Source organism: Phalacrocorax aristotelis, chromosome 1, assembly GCF_949628215.1.
Source record: "Phalacrocorax aristotelis chromosome 1, bGulAri2.1, whole genome shotgun sequence".
NCBI lineage: Eukaryota > Metazoa > Chordata > Aves > Suliformes > Phalacrocoracidae > Phalacrocorax > Phalacrocorax aristotelis.
This window is the reverse complement of record NC_134276.1, coordinates 205,296,623-205,321,479: the sequence shown is the minus strand read 5'-3', so window position 1 is coordinate 205,321,479 and position 24,857 is coordinate 205,296,623. Positions and strand designations below refer to the sequence as shown.

Below are 24,857 nucleotides of genomic sequence, written 5' to 3'. Positions count from 1 at the left end.
CTGCAACATTTATACCCCTACCTAGTCCTATCCCAGCAAACCCAATTTAGCTTAGTAGGAGGCCGAGCTTGCGGTCACAATTGTTTTGCTAGTTGAATTCATTATTCTTACACATTGCTTGCATGGCTTTTGTATTACAGGATTGATAGTTGCAAAGCACCTGGGGGGGGGAACAACTCCATCCCTTCTTCCTCCGCTGGATAAATAGTTTCACAAGTTCTGTTTCTTAGGTAATTCTCAAGGACTTGGATGTTTTCATTAGCCTTTGGCTATGTTTTGAAACTTTGTAGCCCCCACTGGAGAAGATAAAGCCTTCCAGCTCTCCTCATCGCCTTCATTCATGGGGATGACTCCTACTGCACTCTCTGAAGTAGTCACATAGTTACTCCAAATCTTGTGCATCTAGGACCTATAAGTGAATTAATGCCATTTCACCTGAAAGGACCATTTTGCTCTGATTGAACTGGTATTCCAGGAACAACAGCATGTTTCAAAACACTTATCTTCCCCTGCTTGTGACAACTCTTATTGAAAGTGTGGTCAGAGATCAGTCATTACAGTGGGGCTGCAGCCCTGAACAAAACAAAAGTTTGCAGACATGAGAAGAGCTACTCTGACAGTGTTTGCTGCCCACTGAAATGGATGTACTTACACCAATTGTTTGAAAGTGAGAAGTAAACCGTGCATGGCTGGTGAGCCCATTAGCTGTGCTGGAGAACTGGTGGCTTTAGAGGCTGACACATCTGAAAATAAAGCACTGAGATGATCTCTATAAATAAGTGCTCTGTGTACTCCGCTGTTTGGGGGAGGTGATGTCTTGGGGATCCCATCTTTAGATAACAAGACATAGGGTAAAAGGCTGAAGTAACTAACTCATGATCGTTAGCTTCTTAGTCATGTGAGAACCACAAAAAGTACAACCACTGGTGAGATTTGCATGTTGTGCATTCGTACGCTGCTCCTCAACGCATTTCTCAGTTGCATGAACAAAGCCCGACCAGTGAGCTGGAAGTGTTTCTGCAGGATGCTGCCTGCCCTTCTCAGTGAGGTTGACGATTACTTCATCGGGTTGTTTTGTGGAGACAATAGCAAATTTTCTAACTCCACCTAGGTTTTAAGAAAGGTTGCTCTTTTGCAAACCTTCCATACATTAAACAACTTCAAACCTTTCCAGAAATGACAAAAAGCAGATCAGCAGCAGGCTGTATTACTTTCCACTGACTTCACTGGCTTTAGTTCAGGCAATCTGAGATGTACTGATATTTAAAATGACCTATGAAGCTGACCTTTACATTTGGAGCCAAAAATACTATTTCAGCATTGTGAGAAAAGGAGACTAACATTGATACAGAGTACATACCAGTAATTAAAGCATAGAATAAAGAATAACACTATGGTAATTAAGAAAAGGAAATGTTTTCTGAAGCCCAGAACATTCAGAGTTCAGGTTAGATATAGCAGAAATACAATGAGTTAAAACAGCAATGTGTCCTTAAGGTACCTAAACAACTGTAACCACGCTTCAGAGGGAAGTCACACAGCAATCAGACAATTAGAATTAAGGCATTCTTTGGTGCATTTAGCTCCTAAATAATTAAAACTTTTTTTTAAAGCCATATTTACATTTTTGACATAAATATTATTTCCCAGCCTGAGAATACCACTCAAGGCTATTATTCATGGAGTTCGTAAAATAAAATTGTGTAGAAACATTCACTCTGCACAATATGGGACATACAACTCCTTAGCTAATGTCCTTAGGCTCTCAGTCCTGAAAGCAATTCAGAGCATCTAATTCAAGGTCCTTAAACAGTTCAGAGCATGAAAACTAAGCAAGGGTCTTGTTCCTATCAGAGAACCAGGAACCATGGTCCCACGGCTTGCGTGCCCAGCACCACCCTGCCCATTTCTTTACCCACAGTCCCCACCAGGAATGTGTGAACATGCAAACCCTACTGCAGCTGCATGGCACTGTCGTTTTGTGTGACCACTCTCTTCCTGCCAGGCAAGAAGCAGGTAAGAAAATGGGTTAGGCAAGTAGTGACCACAGAATCATAGTCATGACGTCATGAGCACGATAGTACAAACAGCTCTGCCCATGTAAAGGAAAATCATACTCCTTATCGTCTAAGCATGCTGACAAAATGGAAGAACAAGTGCATATAGCTTATTTCTGTTTTTTAACAAAAGTTTTTCAGAGTCCCTCTTCAGAAGATGTTCAGGAAAGACTATAAGAATGATCCAGAGCCGTGGAAAGCATCTTCTCTGAAGACAAATTTAAAAGATTAATTGTGATTAACTTAGGAAAGAGCACAGAAGACTAAAAAGTGCTATAGGGAAGATAGAGGAGGAGTTTGAGCTTAATTCAAAGCAATTAAATGACGGCAGTTTCTTAAATAATTCTCTTTCTTACTTCTCTCTTACTTCTCATGTACCCTGTAATTAGACTGTGGATAAAAAAGGTCACTGAGCCCAAAAGTTAAAAAGGAATTAAATATGTCTATGGATTTCAAGAATATGCAGAGTTTTAATTAATCTGAATACCCTGGAATATTAAATGTTAGACTTTGAGGCATAAATCAGTCTGACTATTAGAGATCGGAGTGAAACCTAAGATCCAAGACAGGTGCAGAACATCTTTAGAGGACAACTGCATGGCTTCTTGCACCTTTCTTGGGAGCACTTGAAATTGACCACTTCTGAAGGTACAACAATCCATTCCATATGCGATTTTAAATACATTTTCAATTTCTGTACTCCTGCCATGACAAGAACAATTAAGTAGTCCTGTGGGAAGAGGCAGAATCAAGCCCAGCTGCAGCATTCCTCCATTTGGGACCAGTGGCATTTGTAGTGGAAGGAAGAGCCAGTAGCCTGAAATGAGAAAGAAAGAGGAAATAAATAAAAAAAAGGCTTTTGGTTAAACACCAGGGCAGCTGTAAGCATGTCAGATATGATGATTTCAACGCTTGTGTTTGCTGATTGGGGTTAAAGGAAAGGAGTGCATAGAGGAAAAAATGGAAGAGGAGGCTTGTCTGTATGTGCTTATAGGGAACTTGGCACAGATATCTATGGCAGCTGTGTTTTGGAGGGAAAGGAGGGAAGCTGGAGGCCTTAGAAAAAAAGAAATTACAAGGCACGAAGACTGCTGCTTGTAGGACATTAGGTCATTAAACATGAGGGCAACATGAAGGAGCTGGAACGGATAGAAGAGCTGAACCCAGGTCGAAGAATAGTGTTCATCCATGTGGAGCCTTCATACAACAAATTAGCAAGCAAGTTCCCTTGTAGATACTGCTTGTACATATTGACCTATCTGACAAGAATTGTCCTGGGGTCCAGTAGCAGAACTGTCCCCTCTGGTGCTGGTAATGGAACAGATAGGGCAGACCTAGTCTGCTTTCCACCATGGCCTTGGCCTGGTCTTGGGAAAGAAAAAAAGCTGACCCTCAGCTTCTGCCATGGCTGATAAAGGGCAACTCCCTTCTGCCTGTGCCCCTGCTGTTTGTGGGTCTTCAGAAGCAAGGAAGGAAGTATATGCCTCTGAGACATTTTTTTAACAGTGAGTTGTGGCCATTACACTCACGGTGTGAAGAAGCTGGGAAAAGAAACAAGAGGAGAAGGATGCTAAACTCTGTATGTCCTGTAGGCACCTTCTACATGGCCTTCAAGCAAACCTCGAAGAAGGTGCACTACTGTCACAATGATGAAGTATGTCTCACTAAGTGTCTAGAGGAAGGCAACTACTGTAGAATGAAATGCTACCACTTAGCTTTGGGGAGGTACCTATCTATACTTCAGAATATCTGGAAAATAAATATGTTGTACCTTGGCAACATTTGCAGGTTACCAACTTTTTTTACAAAGTTCAGTTAGAACTATAAAAGAATATTAAATGCTCCAAAGGCTGGTGAAGCTAGGCTAACTGGCAACACAGCCAGATAAAGTCAAATGCTGATAAATGCATGGCAGTGCTGATTGGAAGGAATTCCCTCAATTGCTGATAAACATAATGGATTCCACCTTTACTGTAACTACTCAAGAAAAAGGCCTAGGCATCATAGTAGACAGCTAGCTGAAGACACCTGTTCATTGCATGCTTATATTCAAAAGAACAAATAAAATACAGGAGCTACAAAAGACGACCATACAATATACCAATGAACCAAGTATATAATAAATATACTTTCACCACATCCAATAAAATATAGGTAAATTAAAAGAAGTGGATCAGATGTGAACAAAAAAAAAGCACTGGGGGCTTACAAAACCACCTAAAAATTTGGACCTTTCCACTTCAAAGTGAGAAAACAAGAAAGGAAATAAAACAGATACATAACACAATGTATGTTGGAAAGAAGACACACCAAGAATACCTGTTTATAATCTTTATAATTGGAAGAGTCATTCGAAGAAACTGAAAGATAATAGATTGCTAGGAGTATTTTTTTTTATATACAAACAGCATATCTTGTTACCCAGCTCCACTTATGACAATATATTAGCTTCTGAAAATGTATCATCCTCTATCAGAATGAAAAGTAGAAATTAGGGTCATTGACACTAGTTATAGATTAAGAGTTTTTTAGATGTTACAGAAGATGCAAAAAAATACAGAAAAATTTGCCATTGTCATACTGTGTTAATGTAATCACCTAACACCGCAACAATATTCTACTTAAAAACAATTATATCTTGTTGAGAAAAATCAACTACTTTATTTAGTAATAATTGTTATGATTCAGAAACTTAGTGACTGCTTTCTTCTAAAAATATATGCACTCTCTTCCAAAATACGGAGAATTCAATGCTTTCATTCGTAGCTATAAAAACCTAATGTAATTACACTCAATTTATTGTCGTGGTACTGGAAGCAGAACTTAGCTGCATATTTTTCCCTGTTGTTTTTTTTTTTATTTATAAAATTTTAAAAATAATATATGCATCCTTCAGACTTGATTCTGTGACATTTACCAAGACCCACTGAGCCGGGAACCAAGCCTGCAAAATCATACTCATGAGAATACACTACCCAAGTCAGGTCAGCGAATAAAAGCTCCTCACATGAGTAAGGCTATAAGAATAGACTCCAGGAGGTCAAGGTCGCGGTGAGTTTTGGCTGAGTCAGGGTTGGAGGATAAGGCCCTTATGAATCCTATAAATAGTTCATTGTTAAAAGAGGTCAGATTGAATTCTGGAAGTATTTTGGAAAAAGAAACCACTGCGTGACTAATGACGTACGCCTACCCAACCCTCTCTGCTTATTAATGTGATATTTGTTTGGAATCAACACATATAATAAATAAAAGATATTTTTAGGATGTGCCAGGGAAATGTATTCAGATTTTGAGAAACTAATTTGAATGGATTTAAAGAGTTGCACTGTATCAAAGGAATGGTTGTTACAGCATACAAATAAGGTATGAAAAACTAGGGGTTTCTATTGATTCTGATGGAAACAGGAAACCAGGCCAAGGACGGTAAGAATGGGATTTACTTGTCTGACTTATTTCAGCTAAGAGATAATACCTAGACTCCTTTTACTGTAAGTTGAGCAAAACCGGTGCTTCCATGGACAATTAACCCCATATTAAGGCTGTAGTCTGGCACAAACTTAAACTGGCCTAACTGAGCACCAACAGCAGGAAAAGCAGTCCCCAAGGCCCTTTGCCCAGTATGAGTGGGTTGTTCCCAGTTCTGCAAAATATCTAGATGATCATTGTAGGTCCCTTCCAATAGAACTATTCTATTCCATCTTCATTTTTGTTGGTATTAGGGTTCAGTAAACTTGATGGGTGATATTACTGAAACCAGCCCCTCCCACCTTGTCCTTTCTCCCCTCAAGGTTATTTTTCAGTTCCCTGGTCTGGAACCTATGCCAGTGGTGGCTGGGCAATGGACAGGAGGAATGCTGGGCCAAAACGACTGTTTCTTTCAATCTGAGAGTTAGATTAAGGTAAAGGCAGTCAATTAAATTCAGGCAAAGGCTCCGAATTGACCATGCAGGTCTGACACTTCACCGCTGCCAAAGCAGGGAGGTCATCTTCTGTTCTTCTGCTCCTGTCCGTGCTGCCAGCTGCAGGCTACCACCATTTCCCTTTGCAATGGCTGTGGCACTCATAACAGCCTTCTGCGACCGGAGGCACCTTTGTAACCTGGCAGAAAATTAAGCCATTAAAAAAAAAGTAAATAGATTTTAGTGGGTTAGCAAGTAGAGCTGGATCACAGAGGCAGGTGTCAGATGTGCAGCAGAGCTGGCAAACAAAGAGGCTGGATGACCTGGGGATGAGGGTAGAAAGCAAAGAAATGAGAAGAGAAGGAAGTCTGGGACCACCCTTTCAACAGTCATGAGCTGTTAGATCGGCTGCTCACCAAACCACACCCTCAGGGCCCCATTCCATATTACCTTTCATGTGATCTAGTTGCAGGCAGACACAGAAAGGGACAGACCTGCTTTCCTCCAGGTCTCCAGCTGCACATTCCTGGTAGGCATGACAGCAGGTGGGAGGGGACAGGAAACCCAGCATCTAGAACTGGGTTGGATTATGCAAAATGCACCCTAAAATAAGTGGTAAACCAGGTCGTATCAATTGCCCCTGGAGTTCTTATCTTTCTGCATTAACCTGAAGGAGCCTAGGCAAAGAACTCAGACTAGAACGCTGGTTTCAAAACAGCTGAAGCTCAATGAGACAATGTCCAACTGATGTGTTCAACCTGTGCTGTCCTTGTCTGTAATCTCCACACTACCATGCTGTAGCCTTACATTTCGAAGGAATGCATTTGTGCTAAGTATTTATTTTATATTTTATAATAAAAATTACAATGAAAAGACACCTAAAAAATGAAAGAAATTGGAACTAATCTGCTGATAAATGCATTATTGTATTTGTTCCCAAAAGAGTTGCAAGTCTGTTGCAGAGTACGGACGCTGTCCTCTAGCAGTGCAAAATGAAGTCAAAACAAAAGGATCACAAAGGGAAAAAGGGCAAGTTTCTAAACACTACTGATGAGTCCTAATGAGGCTGTAGCTGGAAGAATAAACACAGAGCAAAGAGATCCTTCGACAGCTGTTGAGACAGTGTGTGCTCACAGAGCTTCCATCGCGCTAGCAGGGGATACTCTGAGGAAAGAACAAAGGAGCCTCAGAGCCTGGGCCATGGAGGGAGACCAGGGTGAAACAAAAAGGCCACTTGGATGATAGTCAGGGACTTCGTTAGGTCCTGCTCACCTCCTCTCCCTCGTTTTGAGGAATACCTTAATTGTTTCAGAAGCCTCATTGGCTTGAAATTTGTTATTGGCTTGAGTGTGTTATTGGCTTGAGTGTGTTATTGACTTCAGTGAAGCTATCTAAAAGAAGAAGGTGCTGTTCAATATGCACATAAATAGCAAGACGGATTTTTTCCTGAGTAGTTAAAAGACTATTTTCTATGATTAATTATTGAACAAAGCATAGAAAAACACGTCCATGAAACACTGGCATCTGTAACAGATACTGACTGACTTCAGTGAAACTACTCTGATTTACATTGATATTCTGTGATTAAAGATGCTGAAAAACTTATTCTCACACACTGAAATAAAATTATTTTACATTACCACCCTTGAATCGTAGCTTTTATTTTTACAACCAAAATACTGATTTCTAAAGACATTTTATTTGCATTTCCTGGAGGGCTTAATAAACATATTGACCACCTCCTTGAGGAAAACAATTTATTTATGTATTTTGTGTTTGACTGGCTGAAAACACTCTTCAAGGAAACAACTGTCTAGACACGATGACAATAAACTCTCTGTTGCTAGAATGGCGGGAAAAGAGGTTGCCCTCAGTAAGCAGTACTTCCCAAAGAAGTCATAAGCCGTTTGCCAGGATGTCATGTGTTTAAATAATTATTTCAGGTATTAATTCTTCATAAGAAGTCTTAAGTATAATTTCCTGATGCAGAACACATAGATGATTTATGGCTCCGTATGTTTTTTTCCATGAATGAAGCTTTATTCTGTTGAGAGAGCTGAAAGGTATGTAACACCTGTCAATGCCAGCAGGACGGTGGGCAATGCCTCATCAGCCCAACACTTGTTTCATGGCATGATTTTGTAATTCCTGCCACATGAACTGTTTGAAAAGGGATGAGAGGCACATACGTGATTAGCATAAAAATTGTTGTTAGTGGTAAAAAATGCTGATGCTGGTTACAGTGTAATCAGTAGGACCACTACTGCTGTCTGACGATTTGCCTCACTATGGTCAAGACCCACTAAGAATTCAAGGGAGTTCCTCCAATTACTAAGGCAGGAACAGATTCCTGTTTTAAAAAAAAAAAAGGATAGAAAAATTAAATCTGTCATTTTTTTTCTAAAAGCTTTAGTTTCACATCCCTGTTCCAGAAGCTGCTCCATAGGCATCAGCCTCTGTGTCTGCACACAGCTTAGCTTCAGCCTGGCTCTAGAAACCCAAACTAACGGAGCATGATAACCAGAAAGGGAAACTGAGTATAAACAGAAAGTGAAAATCACGATTTGGTTTCATGATGCAAGCAAAAAGGAAGCAAAAGTCAGAAATTGGTTGTAACATTAATTTCACTTGGCAGAGATAAGTATTTGAGCTGGGCTTTATTTTAAACCAAGAGCTCCTTTCTCCATCTAGCAAAGCTGAGAATTGCCCTCTGTCTTAATGTAAAGCCTGCTGAAGAAAGTGTAAGGGTTTTTTTAGCTGCTTATGGCTTTTCCATCAAGCTTTTAATTTTATGTATCAGGGTTGAGGTGGCACGCTACACTATACTGAGTTATTACTTGATGTGCTGTGAATGAGTCAGCTTTGTGGTTTCTGAGGAATGCCTTGTGCTTCTAGGAATTCAACCTGGATCTCTGGGCCTGTGGATATGGCCTCTAATGTGCACAGCCAGGCTGACAGCTGAGGGAATAAGGAGTTTCACAAAATGACCTCTAAGTCAGCAAATTATTTTTTACAGTTGCAAAGGAAATAGATATTAAAGTTAGAAGTGAGAAAATAAAACCAGCAGATGACAATGGGAACACAGGAAGAGAAAGAAGAAACCGCATCCCACTTCAAAGTATTAGGTGCTATTCAAGTGACAGCGGCTGTAGCAAACAGACAGTGGTATCTTGAGGAGAAAGAGCAGCAGTGGAATAAGTTTTCTTTGTGGCATTGCAAATTCTTATGTGAGACCATTTGCTTGTACCCCAAATGTAGGACTGTGCAGCCCCAAATCTGCAGTTATCTGTTGTTTCTTGAAAGATGGGGTATCTTATACATTTTGGTAGGTAGGCACTCTGAGTTCTATTTTAAGGTTAATGTTGACATCAATTGTCAGTATTTTATGTTTCTTCTGATAATTCAAAAAGTCTGACTGCTAAAGTTAATCGATTCAGGAACTGCATCAGTTTCTCCATTTACTGTGAATCTCATTTATTTGACTGGAAGTATTTCCTCTGTACTATACAAACACACAGGCAGGCAAACAATCTACTTTCTCTTAAATATAGTTTTGGCAACTGTATGCAGATAAATGTATTTCTAATTTGTATCATGAGAGTAAATTAAGCTCTCAAAAATAAGAAATTGACAAAAAAGCATAGTTTGTACAAGCTTAATTAGTTCTCTTCGAAATATCATTCACCTTGTAGTATACAGTCTATCTTCCTTAAGACTCCCCTTTGATTTTGTACATAGCATGGATTACATTTTAGAAATTAAAGAGGATGCAACAAATGAGGCTGTTATCTAAACCAGAAGTGGGTTTATTGTAATTTTTCTACATAATTGTTTTTGATTTTTTGAGAAAGCACAGATAATTACACCATGGAATCATAATGACATTCCCACGGGTCATCAGCAGTGTTGGACTCACTTTAAGAGTCACAAAGAAACCTTTACCACTTGAACCAAAGAAACTGGCAGAAATAATATCTTTTTTTTATGGATAAGCCACTGGAAAATAGTGGATTTCAAATAATTTGTTGGACAACAGAGAAACTTAGGAATCCTAACTTAAATTCTGGGAATTCTGACTTCAGATCTATACAGATTATAAACCTTTGCCTTCTCTTTCCATGCTCTTCTGTTCTGGATCCTTGCTCTTACCAACTCCTTCAGCTCCACCTGGTACCATCTTCCCCAGCTCTGGGTGGTTGCTCTTCTCATGTTTTGTATCTCTAAACCCTGACAGTCATCATGAATCGCCTCGTCCCTTCCTGTTTCTCAGATCTTTTCATCTGTCAAGCTACCATATCTGTCTTCTCACTGAGAAGACAGGGAAACTTCTGAGAGAATTTCTCTTGCCTCAGTTTCAGGGACTAACATCACAGAAGCTTCCAGTTCCCAGGATGGTGGACTGGAGGTGAGGTCCCACTCTGTGCCGAGACTCTTGAGAAAGCATAGTTATAAACCTCAGTGAGACAATGCAAACATATTGGGCATACAAAAATCATTAAGAGTCCTTTGCAGTGAAAACACAGTCTGAGGGGAAATTTTGTTGTTAACTATTTCCTCAACAAGAAAGGTTTTTCCTACTGCACATCTGACCACAAAGTCTTTACTTGTACAAACTCTTCCTGCAACTTGTACAAACTCTTTCAGTCCTTCCCCAAATAAAGACTGTGGAATGCACAGGCCACAAGTGAATGAATCTCCCTCACACCCACTTGCCTGCATAGCTACTCATTGTCTAAGAACATTTCCAATTTCCTTTAATCGTGTTAACCAGCTTGAGCTCTATGGCAGACACAGCAGTTACTCTGGTTAACTCCAGGCAGCTCCTGCTGTCCAAAATGCATTTCACATATTGTGTAAAATAATCTAGAACAACAGTATTGTCATATGATTCTCAGTCTGTAAATATTTGAGAAAAATTCATCAGTTATGTGGGCTTTCTTTCAAGAAGTGACATGGTTGATTTTGAAACAAAAGAACAGCGACAGTTGTTTTTTTTTTTTTTTTTTAATGCAGAACCATCAAACTAGGCAGCTACATGTAATTTTTCTTTCTTTTCCTTTTGAATATGGAGTACCTGCTGTTATAGGGGGACTCTCTGTTACCCATCTCCACATTTCTTTTTGTTTTGCTTTACAGCAGAAGCAAAAATTCTGCCAGTTGCCCTCCTCCTGGCCTTAAATGCACTCCACAGCTCTGGGCACAGGAGAGTTTCCTCAAGTGAAAATTTCCCTTTTTGCACATACTTACAGAATCAGTCACTTTGTTGGCTCCATCTCCCTCTTCTGCTTGCCTCTCTGGTTGTGTCATTCCCAAATACTCATCATGAACTAGCCCCACCTCATCTCTTCAAAAAATGCATCCATTTGGGACCTTTTGTCTGTTTTCTACTTTTGCCTCTGAAATAAACATTCCAGTCACATTTTCGAGCTTTATTTCACAACAGTGAAGATATAAGCTGAAATTCTTGCACAACCACTCGATCCAAGGGCCTTTAAGAAGAATGCTGATTATGAAACTTGTGATACAATTGTAAAAGTTGGCGATATGGAATTCAAGAGAAGGCATATGTCTGCTTTGCATTTCGATTATCAGCTTGCCTTTCATCTGCACATTGCAGATGTACCTGATTCTTATCTGGTCTTTATAGAGCTCCAAATCTTCGCAGTGAGGAGAAAAAACTTTGTACTGGATTACCTCTTAGAACTGGCTCAAGCTGTTCCGTGCTCAGCATACATCTGTCTTGGTGCGTGCCCATACAGCCTATCCACTTTTATGCCACTTTTAGCTGGCTGACATCAGCCAGTGCATGTCAGAAGGGAAATGGTAATTACAGGCAGGCTATAGATAGCCATGGAGTAGCATCTTATCAGCACTACAAATATTTTCAAAAGCTAAAAAAAACCCCAACTAAGCAAACCACAACCCGCCCCTAAGATTACACTAAGCTTTACCTCCTTTGCTAGCAGACAGATGAAAAGCAGGGTCAGGCCAGGCCTAGTCTGAGGGGACATCCTGAGCTCTGAAAAGCAGTTTGCACAGAGAGAGCCCGTCTGTTCAACCAGCACTTGGAGAGTGCATCACCTCAGAAAACAGGGGTGCAGCTGGGAATTACGGAAAACACCTAATGCTCCCAGGGGAAAGAAAAGCAGGGTAACATGGCTGGGGCCTTCCGATCAGCCGACACTGGGCTGCTGAAGCTTGGCACCAGGTCTCACCCGCAGGCAACTGCCTAAATCACGCTCAGTCAGGCTGTGAGTGACACCTCAGAAAGGAGCCCCCTTCCCCCAGCGAGCACCGCAGGGAGCCTGGACGCCAGCTCCAGCGGCCGAACGACGGCCTTCGAGCCCACCTAAGTCCCGCGGTCACCGGGGCGCAGGCTGCCCGCCGCCGCGGGGCTCTGGGACGCTGCTCCCGCTGCTCCTGTCCCGCAGTGAGAAGCGAGAGAGCGCCGCTGCTAGGAACGGGGCCGGCGCGGCGCGACCACCTCACCAAACCCAGCCCAGCCCGCCCCGCCCCGCCCCGCCCCGCCCCGCCCGCCACCGGCCGAGGGGGGCGGGAGCCTGCCCGGCCACTCCGCGCCGCCGCCAGCTGAGTGACACCCGCCAGGCCCAATGGGCGCCGAGGCGGCCCGAGCGGGCGGGCCCTCGGCGGCGGCCGCCCCGCAGGAGCCGGTGCGGTGGGGTGAGGAGCTGCGGGGCCGGAGCGGAGCGGGGTTGTCTGCGTCCTCGGCGGTCCGAGCCGAGCGGAGGGTGCTATGCTGCTTCACTTGGTGGCCGAGTTTGATCTGCAGAGGGACGTGGTCCCCTGGCTGGCGGCGCGGGGCTGGGCCGCGGCTCTAGGTAACGCCGCGGCGGGTGGTGCCGGGCCTCGCTGCGCCGGGGCCGCCCGCTCCGCGCTCGGCGGGGAGGGCCGCGGAGAGCCGCCCCCCGCCCCCCTGCGGTGCCCTTGCCGCGGGCGGAGGAGCCGGGCGTGAGGCAGGGCCTCCGCCTGCAGCTCCCCGCGGCGCTGCGCCCTGGGCCGCGCCTTCCCGTCAGGGCCGCGCCGCCCCCGCCGGTGGCGGCCCCGGGAGTGATGGCGGCCGCGAGGTGCCCCGGACGGTCCCTGGTGGAGTGAGCTGCGCCTGCCCGGGCCGCCGGCCACGGGAGGCTGGTCCCGGTCCCTCGCTGCCCGGGGCCGGGGCGCCTGAGGCGGGCACGTTTGGTGCCTTCAGGGAGCTGCCGACTTGCCGAAGGCACCTCTCCGCGTCCGCCGCGCGCCACAGCTAGTCTCCTCCTGCTTCACACTTGCGTCTTGTCTTCCCTCCCCAACAAGACTTTCAGCACGACCCCTTATCCCACGCTGCTTCCCTTTCTGGGGCGAAGAAAAACCCCAAGCCTCAAACACTTCTGTGTATGTGATAAATGAGTGCTAGTTAAAATTAAAAAGCGTTAGCTGCCACAGCAGTGTGCGATAGCTAGTGTAGCGAGTGCTTGTTGTAGTGGTTGGAAAAAAAGAATGACCCCACTGTATTCTTGGCCATGTGGTTTTTTGCTTGTGTTTGTTCTTTATTCATTTGCAGGGCAGATGGCTCAGTTCTGCTTTTCAAAAGCTGATGGAAACCTTAGTTAAAAAAACCAAACCAATAAACCAAAAAAACCCAACACTAATAATTATTACTTCAGTAGAAATAGGTGGCTGTTGATGCACTGTGTGATGAATGTGAAACCTCAGCTCCTGTGGTTGCTTTTAACTCAAAATATTTGCCTTGCATCCCACCTTGAGGGGCGGTTATCAGATAGCTTCATAAGAACTTGTTTGGATGTGAGCCAGAAAGTAGCAGCTTTTTTTGGTTTTACAAAAGACAATTATTTACCAAGACATCAGTTAAAAATTATTACACATATGCTAGCTAGTTTAGTGAACAACTGTTCAATGGCGTATTAAAGGGGTCTGAGGTAAAATTCTGAGGTTCTCTACATATAATGGATTCATCTATGAATTTATCAGTTTATCTGTGAGAGTTAAAAACTGGCTGGACGGCCGAGCCCAGAGAGTGGTGGTGAGTGGAGTCAAATCCAGTTGGTGGCCAGTCACGAGTGGTGTTCCCTAGGGCTCAGTGTTGGGGCTGGTCCTGTTCAATATCTTCATTGATGATCTGGATGAGGGGATTGAGTGCACCCTCAGTAAGTTTGCAGATGACACCAAGCTGGGTGGAAGTGTCGATCTGCTGGAGGGCAGGAAAGCCCTACTGAGGGACCTGGACAGGCTGGATCGATGGGCTGGAGCCAACAGTATGAGATTCAACAAGGCCAAGTGCCGCGTCCTGCACTTGGGTCACAACAACCCCATGCAATGCTACAGGCTTGGGGAAGAGTGGCTGGAGAGCTGCCTGGAGGAAAAGGACCTGGGGGTGTTGGTTAACGGCCGGCTGGACATGAGCCAGCAGTGTGCCCAGGCGGCCAAGAAGGCCAATGGCATCCTGGCTTGTATCAGGGATAGTGTGGCCAGCAGGAGCAGGGCAGTGACTGTGCCCCTGTACTCAGCTCTGGTGGGGCAGCACCTCAGATCCTGTGTTCAGCTTTGGGCCCCTCACTACAAGAAGGACATTGAGGTGCTGGAGCGTGTCCAGAGAAGGGCAACGAAGATGGTGAAGGGTCTGGAGAGCAGGTCTTATGGGGAGAGGTTGAGGGAAGTGGGTTTGTTTAGTGTGGAGAAGAGGAGGCTGAGGGGAGACCTTATCGCTCTCTACAACTACCTGAAAGGAGGTTGTAGTGAGGTGGGGGTCAGACTCTTCTCCCAAATAACAAGCGATAGGACAAGAGGAAAAGGCGTTAAGCTGCACCAGGGGAAGTTTAGGTTGGATATTAGGAAAAACTTATTCACTGAAAGGGTTGTCAAGCATTGGAACAGGCTGCCCAGGGAAGTGGTGGAGTCTCCATCCCTGGAGGTATTGAAAAGAAGGGTAGATGTGGTGCTTGAGGATATGGTTTAGTGGTGGGCTTGGCAGTGATAGGTTAGCAGTTGGACTCGATGATCTTAAGGATCTTTTCCAACCTTAACAATTCTATGATTCTTTGTTTCTATGAATTCAATGAGTCAATTAATCTATGCATTTATGTCATAATGATCCCAAAATGGTGCTGACTTGTGTTTGGGAAAGGGACAACTCTGTTTAGCTTTTTAAAATGTAATACAGACTCTTTGTTCAGTATATGCCCCTGGTCATGCAGAGTCAGAAGAATTCTGGAAGGTGCATCTGATCAGATACCAGCATTGCCAATACCAGTGCAATTGTATACCTAAATTGCTTTTTAGCTTTTGTCTGTGTATAGTTTTTCCTCTGATGTAGTGCTGTTGTATTAGGAATGTGAAGGTGGGAGGTAGGAATTTGGAAAGATTCATTTAAACATCAAAGAAATACCTATTCACAGAAAGCAAGTAACTTTTAGGAGTTACAGTACTTTTGTGTCAGTGGTTTCAGATTATAGTTATTAATATTTATTTTCTTTCCTGAGGACTTGAAAGCCCTTGATAGCATGTGAGAATTTCCAATTGTATGAGAGCTGGAAGTAGCTATGATGATGGGAGGGGTGTGGCAAGTGAAGAGAACCAGCCTTGTTCTCTTTACACCACTTGTTTTTGTATGTGCTGCATAGAATGGCCTTCAGGAAATCAAACTCTGCATTCTCCTGAGTATGTTGATAAGAGTCCTTGCTGGGCAGGCAGCTTGGGTTGGTTCTTTTGCAGCCCTTCATATGCTGGTCTCAGCTGTGGGGCTGAGGAAGAAGTGGTAATTCTACATGCGGAATTTTACTGCAGGATTTTCCAAGGGCAGGAATGATTGCCACTTCTTTGGCTCCATATTCCAACTGACAATGTGCAGTGACATGAAACTCACTTCTGACATGCAACTTTTTTAACACCTTTAAGATCTCTGTGTCTGAGATAGGTGATAGAGAAATTGACATGGAGGTTTCTTGTGGACCACCTTCTCTAGCTAAACTCTGTTCTGAGGAAGTATTGTATGAGAGAGAAGTGTGGAGACTGTAGTGCTCATCTTGAAAGTTTGAGATGGGGTTAAATTTGGGGAAGTTTCCACTAAAGGAAGAGCAGATACAGGGTTATGTGAGACTTTTTCAGGTGTCATTGGCTAGCCCTAATGTAGTGGTATTGTAGTATACTTTGAGTGCTCTGAAACCAGAAGGAAGTGATATGTTGTTGAATGTACACTAAGGTTTGTCATTGTCCTCGCACAACAAACTACAAAATTTATTTCCTTCTGGTAATACTTGTTAAAAGTTTTTTCTCATCACTGCAAGCTGTACAATCCAGTTCACGGTTTCAGGCTTGTGAAACTAAGTTTCACATGTCTTCCTTCTGTCAACGCCTTGTGATAACTGCAAAGTACGTAGTGTCGAACTTGACTAAATGCTTGGCCAGAGTTGTGGGGAATTCTTTTTGTTGATGCTTAGTGAATCACAGGATACCCTTCTCTTAAAACTAGGGCCAACCTTAATAAGGGCAAACTTTCCACCTAGGGCTGTCGACTTTAATAAGGGCAAATTTTCCATTTCTTGTGAAAGTTCCGTCTGGGATAAAAACATTTTTGGTGGCTGCAGCGATTAAAGAGCAGAAAAGCAGCATCAGGAAAGCACGTGTGTTTGTCATCTTGACTATGATGTTTTATATTGTTTTCTAGTGTTTTCCTTTTTCTTTGGCCCTGCTTTGTCCAGGTGTGCTTTTCTTCTTCTGTGTCCATCCTGTCTTCCTCCTAATCTGTTTCTCTTTTTAATCCTTCTCTTTCATTCACACCCCACATCATATCTCTCATCCTGCATTGCTTAATTCCCTTGTACCTGTAGGTATATTGCATATATATATGGTCCTTAATCCTGTGGTTCTTGGGTTTTGGGAGGTTTGGGGGGCCAGGGGATGCTTTTGTAGAGCTAATCCCTGAAGATGTTTATTTCCAGGCATTTCTTTGGGATGTTGAAGGGGCAGGTAGGAGCAAGTGATGCTTTTCCTCAGGCTAATTCTGTCTCCTTGTAGTGTTCTGGGGACTGGAATGCAATTTAACTGTTTGAACCCCATGTTGTGTTTAAAGGATAAATGCAATTTGCTTTTTTTTTTTTTTTTTCCTATGAATAGAAGATAGTAAAAAAGCACATTCCATTTTCATCACAAAAGGTAATGGCTATTAGAATCACAGTTATAATGAAAAGTTAGGAGTTTATGTAAATAATTCTTTTCTCTGTCCTTTGAAACCCCTTGACTATTTTGTGTTGATCAGATTTAAATCATGGTATAAGAAATATTCTCTCTCTCTTGCCAGAACAGAGTAATTCTGGCAAGTACAAAGAAGTATTTATGTGCAAAAATGTATTTATTATCTTTGCTTAAAGTGTGTGTAAATTGTACAATGAACCAGCTCAAATGAAAATCCTGTGCCTTTTGATACTTATAATTTCAGATACCTCTGAGAATTCATCAGCGCTCTGCGTCATAAACGTTGAAAGAAATGGAAAAATTATTTATACCTGGAAGGTAAGTCTGTCTTGGAACTTAATAAAGATACAGCAGAGAATAACTCTATGTGTGTATCTATGCCTAATTGAGTCCTGTTGTTTAAAATTTTTTTTGCAGTGAGGGTTAGAACATGAAAAATTGACTGATTACAACTTGTGGGGTTGGGCAATGGGAAAATGCCCATCTCCACTTCAAAGGTTAAGAATGATGAAATGGAGAATAAAGTACTGACCTGATTAAGTCCATGGGGGTTTTGATGTTGATTTTTTGGGAGGGCAGAATCTCACCCTGAATGAGATGCCATTTCTTTAATAGGTAAGCTCTTCATAAGCAGCATATTCTTTCACCCTCAGAATTTCTCAGGGAAGTCTGACTATTAAATTTATGTGCACTGCTTTAGTTAAATATGTTTCCTCCTACCAATATATATGTTAAGAGGCCATTCATCTTAACACTAACTCTGCTTTTGCCTTTCTTCTTTGTTACTTGAAGATGCATCTATAGCACTTTATTGCAAGTAGTCTGAAGTAACCATTTTCTATTCGATGTCTTAAAGTGGATGGAGCTATCCTTTTTAGCATAGGATTCTGCTCTCCATGGCATATGTATAGCTTTTAGGTTGAAACACATGAAGTTCCAAGGGATTTAAAAATGGCTTGAGAAGGTTTCCCTTTGATGAGACAAGCTGTGGCTCTTTTCTGTGCATCGTGGAGAAATCTGTAGACCCAGCTGGGTTCTGGAGGAGCTTTTGAAGAGTACAGATTGGAGATAGCAGACTCCAGTAGAATAGGGCTGCCTCTTGTTCCCCTCCTGCTCAAAATGCTAAAACTCTCCAGCTTCCCTAAAGTTAAGGGAAGAGGTGAGGCCTTCATCAAGGTATAATACACTTTAACTGTCGCTGGATGTTTCCTTTAGTACAAGCATAGGGAGGGGAGCCTGTATAAGACAACTGTAACTACAAAAACAACACTAAAGAATGAGTCATGTTTTTTTTGCATTGCTCAAGACTGTGGAAGGTTTTAATGAAAGTAACCCATCCAGCTCCCAACAGGAGATCTGGTACTGCGTATGTGTGATGTTGCTGCTTTTTAGCATCTATGGAATCTCACACTAAGCTTTTTTGGGCTTCTGACAGCAGACTCCAACTGCCTTGTATGTTGTTCAGGCTCTTGTAGCTGGCATAAGGGGTGAGTTGTATCTCGAGGTTCACACATCTGAGCGTAGGTGTCTGCCTGGATGCCAGGTGTCGGCTCCCACTGTAGTCAGTAGTGATCTGGCCAGAACAGTTGGTGGAGTTTAGAGAACTGGCCACTTGTGGCCTGTATTTTGGGAGGGGGAGCATGGGGTGGAGGAGGTGGACCGATGCCCACCAGACTCCATTGACTGAGTAGGCCAGTGACTCTCAGGAGGATTTAAGCACCTGGGCTTATTTCCCTGAACCTAGAGGTAAGGCTGCATAGGAAAGTCAGTGAAAATGTTCGCTGCGCTTTCTCTTCCCTAATTTTGGGAATAAAGTGACCTCTGCAGCGTGTGTGGTAGAAATGGCTGGATGACAAAGCCTGAGAACTGGAACTAGCAAACTGCACAGCTGTGCTGCAGTTTTCACGTCTCAAATGCCACCCCGAAGGAGATGCTGCTTTTATTTTCCTCTTAGCGCGATAAAGTAGTCTGATCCTCTTCTCCTGAGTGAGTCAGCCTGCTGAAGAACCAGCATCTATTTATTCTGTTGGGAAGGATGCTGACATATTTTGTTTGCTTCTACTGTAAGTGTTTTTTACTTGCTAATGGGCAAACTGGAAGATACTTCCTGGAGTTTTCTCACAAAGAACAAATACATCTTAAGGTGGTATTGCATTAAATATATGATGCTTCTCTGAGAGCGAAGTTGTTCATAGTGTGTGGTACACATTTCTTTCTTGGTTCAACAAAATTTCTGCTCATCAACTGGAAGCGCTGTTATCCACTTAGGTGCATTGATGTCAATGGGAGTCAATACTTATACGCTCGTCTGCATCCATGATAAGAAATGTGGGTACGTCTGCCCAAAGCTCATGTTAGCCTAGGTGGTTTGTATATTGGTGGGAGCACATGGTGGCCCAGGCTGAAGCTGCATAGCACTCACGCAGTGTTCTGTACAGGCTGGATTCTGAGCTGCTAATGCTGTGCCTTTCCTGATGGCCATGCTTTTGTTACATTAGTTATGTCTGTGTCAGCTGCAGTCATACCTTGGGACTACCATACCTAGCAGGACTGAATTTTTTTCTTCCTCTTTCTCAAGAGTAGAATGCTAAAACACAACAAGTGTTGGAGAGGATTGTGTGTCTGTCTGTCTTTTTGCACTTTGCTATTGACTTAACAGGGATTCAGTCCAAATGTTTCTTTTTCTGAAAGAGTCCATTGACAACGTACGGGTATAGTTCTCTGGTTTTGGAGTTTACTGCAAACCTTTTAAGAGGAGTATCCATTCAGATTTACATACAAGAAAAGAGTCTTGCTGTATGCATCTTATCAAATGACAAGTAGTTCTAGGCCCCAATTGACACTTCTTTTAAATTTTTACAAACTTGTTCTAAAATATAAGTATTCCTTGCTGTTTGCTATTCTGTTCTGCTAATATACATCAACACACTGGAAAGCTTACCTGGGGAAAACAGACTGCTTTAAGTGTCTGCATCTGGTCCTTCTGTTTCCTTAAACTTACATTGGAAAAATCACGATGTAATTACAGCTTCTAAAAACTACAGAACTTACTGAGTTGTTAAGGCAGTTTAATCGCTCTCTTTTCTCCCTCTCTCCCTCCTTCATGATAAACTACTTATAACGAGTTACCACTTTTGCAAGACACAGCTATATGTCTGTGGGCCTTTCCTGTGGGTTTTATAGCAGCAAACTTTACCTGTGACGTTGTCAGTGAGGAAAGTGCACAAACAAGGATGTAAACTACACTGAGCTGCCCTGCCTTGTTTCCTAATAGAAACAAATAGAAAACAACCTTTGTCTGCTAAGTGGAAGAAAATCAAGTGCATCCTGCATGAAATCAGGGGAAGGTGGAGAATGAACTTTTATTTTCAAGCTTATTTTAGAGTATTGCATTGCACTGTAATTTTGACAGTGTCTGTCTTTCGTGACATTGATAGTTGGTGTAGAGGAAGACACTTAATGAAGTCTAGTGTCAGCGCTTCTATTTTGCAAGGCAATACAAGAATCTTTGGAGTAAACATGAAAACAAGCATCTTAGCTCATGCACAGTTATGGGCGCTGATGTACTCCTGTTACAGGTCTTGTAAAGTATATTTTTCAGTAGCTACAGAGGATGTAGCTTTTCAGACACACTTGGAAAGAAGAGTTATTTGTGAAAGCACTTGCTTAATCTTAAATTAGGAAGCCTGAAGCCTGTGTCTTAATATAAAGACATTTTGTTTTCCTTGTGTAAATCAGAAGTCAAAGACTTTTGTCATTGCCAACAATAATGAGACACTCAGAAACAGACCCCTTAGGAAGAGAATACTCAGGCTTTTGTTTTAACTTCACAAAGCAAGATGCCGTAACTTTGTAAATAACCACAGATTTCTCCCCTCTCCCCCCAAGCTGTAGTTAAAAACAATGATGCTCACTGTTTGAGTACAAGCCCATGTGGCTGGATTTAATTTCAGCAGTTTAGTAATTTAGTGCCTATACCTAGTGTACATGAATGGACTTCAGCCTGATTTGATATACAATGTATGCTGCCAATCAGAATTTAATTTTTTAAAATATTTTGAAAATTTAAAGCTTGGTAAAAATTACCAAGAAAACTTTTGACTTATATAGTCTTAGAAGTGCCCCAAACAATATCATTACACATTATGATCAATAAGCTAGAAAGGATGTGTATTATGTTTCCTTTTAAAGGCAGCAGGCTAATGGTGTCATCTGAGTGTGTGAAATATATTTAGCCTTCAAACAATCATTTCCTAAGGCAGAGCTGAAATCCTTTTTCCAGCCTGCAACCAGATCACTGGAAGCTCTGTTTGGTGATGTTTGATGTTTCTGTGCTCCCTTTTGGAGCAGTGACCCACCAAGTTGGTGAAATTTGGAATACCAGCCTTAAATCTTCCAGGGGCCATAGCATCACCAGTCATTCTTGTACAGACATCTCTCTTCCTGGCACTACTGCCTATAATTAAAACCAACTCAGAACCAAAGTGAGAGAGAGGCACTTGGCTTATGCAGTGGCTTGTGGGCTGTGGATTGGCCACATTTCAGCTTTATCCCATGTGTTAGTTCTAAAAGGAAAAAAAATTGTTCTCTTTCTTGCCTCGCTTTTCTTGGAATTAGATAATTAACTGCCTGTTTATAGGACAGGGAAGTGAGATGTGTGTTGAGGGGCAGGGGGAAGAGGAGAGAGAGGTAGGAAAAAAAATAAAAACAATGTTTAACTTCGTATATGTTTACATTGCCAGTGCTAATTTGTTTTCATCCATAGGGAAATCAGAGAAACACTCACATTGGATTGTATGATCTTCAAACTAAACAGAATGAGGTGAGAGCAATACCAGGCTTCTCCCTGGTGAAGACAGTGCTGTAGTGTTCCAGATTTTGATGCCTTGCAACACAGTGTGTTATGTCCTTAAGGAGTATATGCTTGTTTGAAACAGAAGAGAGACGAGAGAAGGTATCTGAATGATGCTCAGCGGTATTAAGATGCAGACTATTACAGAGCATCTGAATGACTTGGGAGTAGTGAAGCATCATGTCTGCAATCTTTATTTCTAAACAAGAAATTCAAGCCCTTTCCACTCGTCTTCACACTGAACATGTGTGCTAAGAAGTAAATGTTTTGGGTTTTTTTTGTTATGTGTGCATCCTCAGCCTGTTTGGTGCTACCATTTGTAAGAAATTCTAAAACTGAATGTACTTCAATTCAGTAGCTGGAATCATGATAATGGGCCTTTGCAAGTGTCCCTGTAACAGGTGAAATTTCGTATTTACATAAAGGTCTGCTGTGCTGCTCTAGTGGCAGCACAGAGCTCAAAAGAACCAGTAAGAAACAAACAACTGAGAAAAAGGAGAAGTGGTACAACTGAGGCTTGAAATATGGTTCTTCTGGCCCTGAAATGATTTGCTTTAAAAATAAAAATGGTGTACTAGTCAACTGTGGTTTCCTAAGGAGGAGTAATTAGATAGTATTCTTTATGCAGTCTACAAAAAGTATTAGCATTAATGTGTTTCTCTATAGCACCTCTATATGTTTGAGAAGGATCTACGCATAATCAGTTGTTCGGTCAACAATGAAAGGACGTTATTGGGTAAATATGTGTTTTATCATTAAATATCTTTGTGTCATGGTAAAGATGGTTTAGTAGGATGATACATTTGGGTCTAGAATTACTTAAATCTATTTTGACCCATATGTTGCCCATAGCAGTCTATGCATTTCAGTGGAACCATCACCAAATAATGTAGGTGACAACTTAAAGACACAGCTGTAATGATATTGCTGTTTTAGTAAAACAAATCTAATACACACTGACCCTTTGTTCACTTCCCCCTTCTGCATTTATACATGTCTCCTACATCTAGAAGAGCTTCTGTGGTTCCTTTACTGTACATGTTTTTGGTAAAAAAATTTGTGATGCTTGCTCTCAAGAATGTTTAATAAGAATAATACCAAATATACATGCTCACTGTGATTGTGTTGTGTGTTTTTTTTCCCTTAGCGGTCAGCTTCTGTCAATATACAGAGGAAGAAAGAGTAAGTCAGCTGTTACAGTCAGGTACTACAAGTGGATTGTTTTAATACTGTTAGAAATATTGTACACTTTTGCTTTTTTCCCTACGTAATTTCTGTTTAGAAAACAAAACTGTGTATAAAAAAGTATATTATCTAAAACATGTTCTTTTTGCAGTATCCAAGTATTTAGCCTTGCTAATTGAAATTCATCCCATTAATAACGTGAGAGTCCTAAAGGCTGTGGATAGCTGTGTTCGAGTACAGGTAAATTGTTCAACTAATCTAAATATAAACCTTTTTAATCCACTGTGCTAGAGAGAAAAAGTGGTTGAGTGCAGGAATATCTCATGTTATATTGCAATTGTTACAGAGATAGTGTGCCTGTGTTTTTTCACAGAACGGAAGAAAAAAATGGGAAACTTCATAAAATGTTTGATGTAGAATATTTCTCTGACATGAAGGCTACTTTTTTGTTTCTGTTCAGTCCCCTGAAGCTTGCAATTATAGTGGTTGGTGACTACTAGTCTGTAATAACAGCTATTTTTATTAATTGAATATCGTTAGTGTGCCTGTCTTAATTTAAAAATATTTAAATATCCAGCTAAAAAACCCCATTTTAGATAAGTGTTCTAAACTACTTTGGTTATTTACTTACTTTTGTGAAACTTTCTGTATAGTTTCTTTATCCAGCTGAAGGCAGAAATACTTCTACAGAAAGTCGCCTCTTGCTAGTTTCAGAAGATAAATGTGAGTTGATATTTTAAAAGTACATTGTAATTCTTTTACTTTAAGATGATCGTTATAGATCATATTTTTGGTAGACTTTTATTGGAAAAAAACCAGGCAAAAAAAGGGTATGACCTATTCTAGGTATTCCAAACTTCTTTCAAAAACTGTATAATTCAATGGGATTTTTTTCGATGTTAGCAGAATGGTCAGCTTTGACTGCAATTATTTGCTTAGTTCATGAATTCATCAGTTATCTTTATTTTAGCTTTTTTAGAAATAGACTTTTATAGCTGCCTATGTAAATTCAGAGCAGATCAATTGACTATGGAAGATGGGTTGTGATTTTATGAGTGACGAGTGGGGTAAGAATAGGACAGTAGTTCCTTGGATTCAGCTAATTTTGCATGTTCAGCCTAATCTAATGGGAGGGAACAGATAGAGGTGAACACATGGATAGAGGTGAACACATGGAAAAAACTATTTACCCCTCTTGACTTTCAGTCTTAGAATGAGATTGCTTTTTCCATCTTTTTTGGAAAGGCCTATCTTCTCTGCTAAAGCTAGAGACTGACCTTTAGGTAGCTGGGTTTAAGTGAGCATAGTTCACCTCCTAATACATTTGCAGTGCTGTGAACTATATCAGAAACACTAACAACATCTGCTGGGTGAATCTTGCACCCTTCGCACAGACAAACTACCGATAATTTTTACAAATTGTGTGTGGAAAAGGACTGCGAGGTGGTATTCATGCTAGGAAGTGAAACAGGGCTAGGGTGTAGTCTTGGGCACAGACATGCAGATCTGTGTTACTTTCTTTGTAAGTGTGCTCCTTGGCACGTTTCAGTTAGCGCTTTTCCTGTCGCTGCTGCACTGATGTGGGCAGAGAACTGCTTCCACAAGGTGGTATGGCTGAGGCTACCCTCGGCTCAGGAAAGGAAGAGAGTCCAGGCCTTT

The 24,857-nt window shown here is 41.8% G+C and overlaps 1 protein-coding gene across 2 annotated transcripts in view; it reads left to right on the top strand.

Annotated features, from left to right (window-relative positions):
- Positions 1-12,616: 12,616 nt before the first annotated feature.
- GSAP (gamma-secretase activating protein) overlaps positions 12,617-24,857 on the top strand; it is a 49,204-nt gene continuing 36,963 nt past the window's right edge. The window contains exons 1-7 of one of the 2 annotated variants that reach the window (XM_075081452.1): positions 12,617-12,795; positions 17,406-17,479; positions 21,927-21,983; positions 22,680-22,749; positions 23,161-23,217; positions 23,350-23,438; positions 23,852-23,921. In XM_075081452.1, coding sequence (XP_074937553.1) covers positions 12,711-12,795; positions 17,406-17,479; positions 21,927-21,983; positions 22,680-22,749; positions 23,161-23,217; positions 23,350-23,438; positions 23,852-23,921 — 502 coding nt within the window. In that variant the 5' untranslated portion in view covers positions 12,617-12,710. Of the gene's footprint in view, positions 12,796-17,405; positions 17,480-21,926; positions 21,984-22,679; positions 22,750-23,160; positions 23,218-23,349; positions 23,439-23,851; positions 23,922-24,857 lie in introns of those variants that run through there. The other variant, XM_075081453.1, reaches the window with a different exon arrangement.